Source organism: Mirounga leonina, unplaced genomic scaffold (genome assembly GCF_011800145.1).
Source record: "Mirounga leonina isolate KUSES-001 unplaced genomic scaffold, KU_Mleo_1.0 Mir_180, whole genome shotgun sequence".
NCBI lineage: Eukaryota > Metazoa > Chordata > Mammalia > Carnivora > Phocidae > Mirounga > Mirounga leonina.
In genome coordinates, this window is record NW_023270469.1 from 16500859 (window position 1) to 16508772 (window position 7914).

At 42.5% G+C, this 7914-nt stretch overlaps 1 protein-coding gene across 6 annotated transcripts in view; it reads right to left on the reverse strand.

The window, feature by feature from the left end:
• Positions 1-7914, reverse strand: part of NFAT5 (nuclear factor of activated T cells 5) — a 122965-nt gene that overhangs the window by 7871 nt on the left and 107180 nt on the right. For all 6 annotated transcript variants that reach the window (XM_035024874.1, XM_035024872.1, XM_035024873.1 and 3 more), the window contains 3 exons: positions 4680-4828; positions 1494-3972; positions 374-617 (listed from right to left, as the gene is read on the reverse strand). In XM_035024874.1, coding sequence (XP_034880765.1) covers positions 382-617; positions 1494-3972; positions 4680-4828 — 2864 coding nt within the window. In that variant the 3' untranslated portion in view covers positions 374-381. The remainder of the gene's footprint in view (positions 1-373; positions 618-1493; positions 3973-4679; positions 4829-7914) is intronic.

The window sequence follows — 7914 nt, forward strand, 5'->3', positions numbered from 1 at the left end:
GTATATTACAGTATTATAAATGATACTTCACCATATTTATACTTCCACAGACTTTTCTGACTCAGTATTTATTTCTTGAGGAAGGGAGAGATGAGATATAATTATATCCAATATATAGTACATTCACTGGATGTTCTGTCGTTCCACGGCAAAGAAACTTAGAGCCAGAAGGATTGCCTAGTACTAACAATACAACTACAAGTTACCATTCAGAGTAATTTATGCAGATCGAAAAAGTATCATCTTGTGAGAAAGCCATATTTCAAAAGAGTAGGGTCTAAAAGATGTTATTACTTAAACACAAATCTGGTTAAGAATTATACAATTTATCGATGCTTTTCAATAAAAAAAGAAGCCAAAATGCAATACTTACTCATCCAGTTAAAAGGTGCCAGTCAAGTTGTTCCCTTGGTTTTGCAACGAAACAAGCAAATCAATCTTTTCAATGTTCTGGTTGGCATTTATAGAGGATGCTAGTGAAGAATTCTCTGGCATTTGCTGAGAAAGAAGTGTTGTCACAGGTGGCTGGCCCTCATTCTGGGGTTGGCCTGGCTGACTTATGGCCATCAACTGATCTGGCAATGTAGCTGGTCCAGAAGTTAAAAGCTGACTACAGTCTGCAGAGACATTTAAAATAGAGAAGCTACCTGATTAGTTACTTTCTGTTAAGATTCATAAGAAGATATTTATTAGTTGCTGGGGGAAATTCATTATTGTGCTTATTCAAAAGAGAACTAGAAGGGAGGCACCTGACAGCCCCCAAAAAGGTTTTCACCAAACGGTACTGAAATTCATCCCAGGTCTCTTCTAAGTGGTATACAGATACAAATTTGCTTCGTTAATTGTAAGTCCTACACATTTTCCTTGGAATATAAATATTAAAGATGAGTTTCTACTTCCTTGGAAACTACTTGCTTTAATTGGCAGAGATATTTTCTGTCATTCTTACTTCATTTTCCTTTCAAGTTTATAGATTAAAATGGCAAACACATTCATTTATATTCATGACCGCATTTAGTCCTCCCAATATCCTTTTCGATTAAGTACATATTACCACCATTTAAAGAGGTGGAAACTGAAGCTTTTGCAGGTCACGTAACTTGTCCACGATCTCACGGTATATAAATGGTATAGCTGGGACTTGAACTCAGTTCCAAGTATAATCTGTGATCTTAAGACCCCTGTGTTTTGGGGCGCCTGGGTGGCTCAGCTGGTTAAGCAACTGCCTTGGGCTCAGGTCATGATCCCAGGGTCCTGGGATCGAGCCCCACATCGGGCTCCCTGCTCTTCGGGGAGCCTGCTTCTCCCTCTGCCCGCAGCTCCCCCTGCTTGTGTTCCCTCTCTCGCTGTGTCTCTGTCAAGTAAATAAATAAAATCTTAAAAAAAAAAAAAAAAGACCCCTGTGTTTTGCTTCCTTTTAATGAAAATAGTAATAATGTGACCACTTCAACCAATAGCAGTTAAGAAATAAGAAATTAGAAAGAGTTTCTTACTATTCTGAATGCCAAACAAGAACATTCCGGAAGTCTGTTGAGATGAGCCAGGAGAATTCTGTAGTTGGTTCATTGTGCCTCCGGTGGTGTTGTGAAATAAAGTTGCCTGTGCCTGAGGTGAAGATGCGGCTCCCTGGATTCCGGGCATGTTGTTCTGAGGGGAATAAAGAGGAGACTGCTGCATGTCTTGTTGGTTCATACTGGTCTGCAAAGCGGACATGGATGCTGGAGAGAGGAACAGTGTTACTTGCTGCTCTTGAGAACTGGGTGACCCCTGGACCAACTGGATCTGAGGAGAGCTATGGAACAAGGAGGTCTGTGGCGACTCAGACTGGGCAGGGCCTGGATTCTGGAGCGAGGAAACCGTAGGCTGGTTCTGAAATTGCATGGGCTGCTGCTCTTGATTCATCGGGGCCATGTTATTTTGTTGGTGAAAGATGGCCTGGTTCTGCTGCTCCTGGTTAGCCAGTGGATTCTGACCCGGGCTGAACATCATGTTTGGCGGTGGCTGCTTCTGGGAGGCCATCGTGGCCATGGTATTCTGGCTACTGAACAAAATGCTCTGCTGCTGCTGCTGCTGCTGCTGCTGCTGCTGCTCCTGGGACGGGGAGCTACTCTGCAGGGTGACTATTGAGCGCGGAGCCTGGAAGATGGTTCCTTGTTGGTTCTGAGGCATTGGATTAGGAGGCAGGGAGCCCAGCGACACTTGAGGCTGGAACATACCTTGCTGGGGGGGCTGCGCCTGTTCCTGGGAGAGCATAGGGGTCTGGATGTGTGATATTGGAGGCTGCTGCTGGAAAGCAGCCTGCTGCTCGGTGTTAGATGTTGACTGCAGCGGAGAAATTGAGTTCTGAGCAGCAAAAAATGAAATCTGTTCCTCTTGGGCTACTGTGTTGCTCTGAAGATTATTCATTGGACTCTGGGACAGAAACAGGTTGGCCGACTGCTGGTCTTGAGGAACAGAAGAGCCCTGGAGCACAGCCATGGTACTCTGGGAGTGAAACATTGGAGGCTGCATTTGTTCAGAGGACGTCGTAGAAGTCTGACTGTGGACAATGGGACTTGGGCTGTGGAAAATAGAACCTTGAGCATCCTGGGAAAGGTTCTGAGCATCAGCGATAGGATTCGGAGGGTGAAAAAGTGGAGCCTGTGAATGAGAAGACTGCTGCAGAAAGTTCCCAGACTGCAGTGACATCATCTCATTACCTTGCTGGAACAAGCCGTTACCTTGTTGCTGAGTACCATTACTCTGCACACTCATCATACTTTTCGTAGATGAAAAAAGGTTAACTTGAGCTTGACTGTCCCCACTGTGTTGCATTTGGACCATGGTCTGAAAGACACTGTTCTGAATCTGCTTTGCTTGTGCTCCACTTTCTTCTCCATCTGCTGAACTCGATGTCTGAAACATGGTCGTGCCAGGGGTTGCAACCTGTTGTGTGGTGGTTGTAGTAGTTTCGTTTCCAGAAACCGCAGGTGGAGAAGAAAACAATTCACACTGCATTTGCATGTCCTCATTGGTAGATAACGCACTCATCATGTGCGAAGTCTGCTGGTAAACTGGAGATTGCTGAAGGTTCCCGTTTGCTGACGCGGGTGAAGGGAATAACTCGGACTGGATCTGGGCAGCCGCCTGGCAGATACTCTGCTGCATCTCCATCACCATCGCAGCTGATGATTCCATCACTTGCTGCTGTTGCTGTTGCTGCTGTTGACCGGACAATGTGTTCTCAGGCGGTGGGTGAACGCTTTCGGCTCTTCCGGCTATTAAATTATCTGGTCTAGTATGGACTGCTGGCTCTGTTGAGGAAAACATTCCAGGGCTTACGCTATTTTGAATTTGACTGACTTGTTGAAAAATGTCTGCACTAAGCTGTTCTTGAACATTCTCACTACCATCTGGAGCAGAAAATAAAACTGAAGATAACTGCTGTTGTGCCTCTAAAACCTGCTGGACCAAGTCAACATTTCCACTGCTGCCGCTAGCAGTGCTGCCTGTAAAACTCCCGGCTTGCAAATGCTGAATCGTGTTCTGTAGCTGACTCACGCTGTTCGGTGATGGGAAAATATTGGACGAAATCTGCTGCTGTAAAGTCTGCGCTTGTTCTTGTAGTGGTGACTGCTGCTGTTGCTGGGATGATTCAGTCAGGTGTGACAAGTTAACCACTGTCCCATCTGACTGTAGTACATCTCGAGACTGAGTTTCTCGGGTCTGAAACTGGGGAGCCTGCTGCAGCAGTGCCTCACTGCTGGGCAGCTGACTAGAAGCAGAAACTGCTGGAAAGGTACCAGGCTGTGAAATGTCCTGTGTCTGGATGGTTGTTAGGGTCTCTGGGTTGTATGTCTTGGGCTGAATCTGCTGCTGCTTTTCATTTTCAGAAGGTAAGTGGGAAGAGGATGATGATGAAAAAGACCCATTTCCTGCCATGTTAGAGATATTTTCTAACGTTTGTTGAGTTGATCCAACGGTCTTTGCAGTCTAAAAAATAAAAATCCCCAAATGATATGTCTATGTAAACATTAAATTAACTCATATGGTACTTCAAAAATTATTATTCTAAAAACATACATATATGCAGGACCGATTTTCCACTCTACATTATTTTTTCGGGAAACGGGTAAGACTAGGATTCTCAGTGATACCATGATACCGGTCATTAGGATATCTTTTTAATAAATGTCGTAAGCAAAGAGAGCCAAACAAAAAACTTTAATAATCAGTTATTGATGTGCTTAGGACAGGAAGAACACATTAATTCTATAGTTCATGAAGTAATAGTAAACTTAAAAATACCTCCATCTTGTGGATCACTGGTAACATTTTGGAGGGAAAAGAATAAGTAAAAAAGGGAAACGGAGTTATAGAAAAAGACTGGAGGAAAAAAGGAAATAAAAATGTCTCCAATTCTGAAAATACTAAACCTGTACTTTCATTAATATCCCACATCCCACAGGTCTAGCTAACATTAATTCTTCCCTTATCAAGGTATATTGGAAGTCACTTTGCAGGCTATTTTATTAGCATGTTAAATCACTCTGAAAAGCGAAACTCATTAACTGCATCTACAGAGAAACACATGTGAAAGAAACAGGAAAAGTAAAAAGCACAAACACGGGGAAAAGAAATCAAACTAGCAATTTTTATAACTGAGATGAAGATATGGGGCACTAATCAATGTAACTCACCTTAAAAATAGGGGAAGATCTTTTTTCTGCTGTTACTTCCATTGGAGTAACATCTTCACTCTTTATCATACTGCTTGATATGAGTGGAGTGATCAGAGCATTAGGAAGAATATTTACCTTATCTAAGTTACAACCAGTAGTTTTCATTGCTGTATATACACATACACACACACACAAAAAGAAAGAAAAGTTTAAAATCACTAACATCATCAACTATTTCATTCTACAATATGCTGACTCTTAGTCATGATTTAAATGTCTATTTTTTCATGCTATGCTGGCAGCATGAGATATAAAACTGGAGTTATCAAAATGTGTCCTCCCTTTTTTTGAAGTAGCAGTGGCTTGAGGACTTCTGATAGGAGCCTGAGACTGGGTTAAATAACAACAAGGTTACGCAGTTCAATTATCAAACTATATCCCTCAGGGCCCTTTCAAGGTACCATGAATTACACTAATCAACACAACCACAATATATTATAGGATACAGCTTAGAAATATCCAGGTTAAAGCTACTCAATTACAACTCTCCCCTTAGCATATGGTTGCCTGGCTGCATAAAGTCAAAACATTTTAAGGGCTATAGGATTGTTTGAACGTTTCTCTCCTCAACAAAACTCAAGTGTCTCATTAGAATATGCCACCAAGGAGCCAGATAGACTTTGCTTTTCTAACTTAATGTCTTAGAAAACTTGTATATGCTAAGTTGACACATGAGCACATTTCTCTTTCATTTTTTTTAAAAGATTTTATTAATTTATTTGAGAGAGAGAAAGCACACGCGAAAGAGAGAGAGAAAGAGAGAGAGAGAGCATGAGCAGGGGGAGGGGGAGGGAGGGGCAGTGGGACAGGGAGAAGCAGACTCCTCACTGAGCAGGGAGCCTGATGCGGGGCTGGATCCCAGGACCCTGGGATCACGACCTGAGTCAAAGGCAGACGATTAACCTCCTGAGCCACCCAGGTGCCCCAGGACATTTCTCTTTTATTTTTATTTATTATTATTATTATTATTTAAAGATTTTATTTATTTGTTTGAGGGAGAGAGAATGAGAGAGAGAGAGAGAGAGAGAGAGCACATGACAGGGGGGAGGGTCAGAGGGAGAAGCAGACTCCCCGCCGAGCAGGGAGCCCGATGTGGGACTCGATCCCGGGACTCCGGGATCATGACCTGAGCCGAAGGCAGTCACTTAACCAACTGAGCCACCCAGGCGCCCCTACTAACTGCTTTTCAACACCATACTGGAAGTCCTAACTAATGCAATAAGATGAGAAAAGGAAATAAAAAGGAACAGATTGGGAAGAGAGAAATAAAACTGTGTTTGTTCACAGAGGACATGATTATTTATGCAGAAAATCAGAAAGAATCAATAAAAAACCCTCCGGGAACTACATGATTAATAGCAAAGCTGCAGGGGCCCTTGGGTGGCTCAGTCGTTAAGGGTCTGCCTTCGGCTCAGGTCATGATCCCGGGGTCCTGGGATCGAGCCCCGCATCGGGCTCCCTGCTCGGCGGGAGGCCTGCTTCTCCCTCCCCCACTCCCCCTGCTTGTGTTCCCTCTCTCGCTGTCTCTCTCTCTGTCAAATAAACAAAATCTTTATTTAAAAAAATGTCATATGGTCCATTAACAGGATAGCTACCTTTGTAATAATTTGATTTAAAAATATTTGAAATTTACTGGTCTTACTTCAACTTGTCTCACAGCTAACTGGCGAAAAACAACTACTGTGGGAATTGATTATCTTGAGGGAGGGGAAAGTGCTCATTTAACTTTTGATATTCTATACTTTATTAGTTTGAAAAATGGATCATTTCCTCTTGAGTTCTCAGACCTATTTTCACCCAGATTTAATGCAACTCACAATCCAATTTTGACTGAGACAAAACTTCAGATCATGCAACAAGGCAGGCATTTAAAAGTATTTTAGACCCATCTCACATGACAATTTGAAAGACCATTGCTAGTGTCCTATTTTGATCCTGTGACACAGGACAGACGGACCTGCTGCTTCTGGTTTATGTGAAGCCTGTATTTGGGCCCTCTTTGGTTTTACTGTTAGTACATCAGGCCCACTGCTACTTGGCAGGTGTGAGGCATGGGGTGGGTTGACCATATCAAGTTCTGTTGTTGCTATTATACATGTGGTGCGGGATGAGTTAGCCCCCAAATTTTGCTAGTGGATCAGCTGCTGTCACTAGGTGTAAGTCATCCCACCAAGACTCTGCTAGTCTTTGCCTTTCCTAGTCTTTGCGAGCAGGCTATTCATGCTTATTTATTGACTTATTCTTTCTCTCTGCGCCTGTTGCCAGTTCTGAGTCACAGACTTCTCTGGTGCCCAATTTAGGTAGATAAAAGAAAACCCAGGAAACTCACTTGGTGTCAGTCTTCAAGTTCTAAGGTCCCTAGCCAGTCCACTTTATTCTCTCTGTATTTCAAAGTGCTTTTATGATTATTCAACTATTTCCAAGGTAATTTGGTAGATTTAGACGGGAGGGACAGGGAAAAGTAAGTCTATACTATTATGTCCCAGAACCCACAACTATATCTTTAATGGACCTGTAAACAATATTAAATGGCTTGAGAGAGGTCATCCTATCTTCCCTTCCTACATTCTCATTATATATTTACGATCCTTTACAAAGTTTCAGGCAATGTTTCAGGTTCCAGTGATGATTAAGATGGATAAAGTCCTACTGCCCAGAAATTACATTTTAGTGAAGGAGGGGGAAAAAAAATATCAAACATGTGAAGTCTGTGTATTATGTAAGGGCTAGGAGAGAACTTTTAAGCCAATTCAGAAAATCCACAAGGTAAATAAGATAGACATATTTAACCATCCAAATATCAATTTGAATTTGTGAAAAATGGTATTGACCATTTATGCCAAACAACTTTTAAACAGTGTTCACTTCCACTCATGCCAAATAATCTTTGAAACTTAGAACAATCTTTACTACAAGTTTGTTAACAGCAAGCAGCATTTAGGTCAAGTACAAACATGCTTGTTTAAAATATCGATTAAGGGCCCCTGGGTGGCTCAGTTGGTTAAGTCACTGCCTTCGGCTCAGGTCATGATCCCGGAGTCCCGGGATCAAGTCCCACATCGGGCTCCCTGCTCAGCGAGGAGCCTGCTTCTCCCTCTGACCCTCCCTCCTCTCATGTACTCTCTCGCTCTCATTCTCGCTCTCTCAAATAAATAAATAAATAAATAAATAAATAAATAAATAAATAAATAAA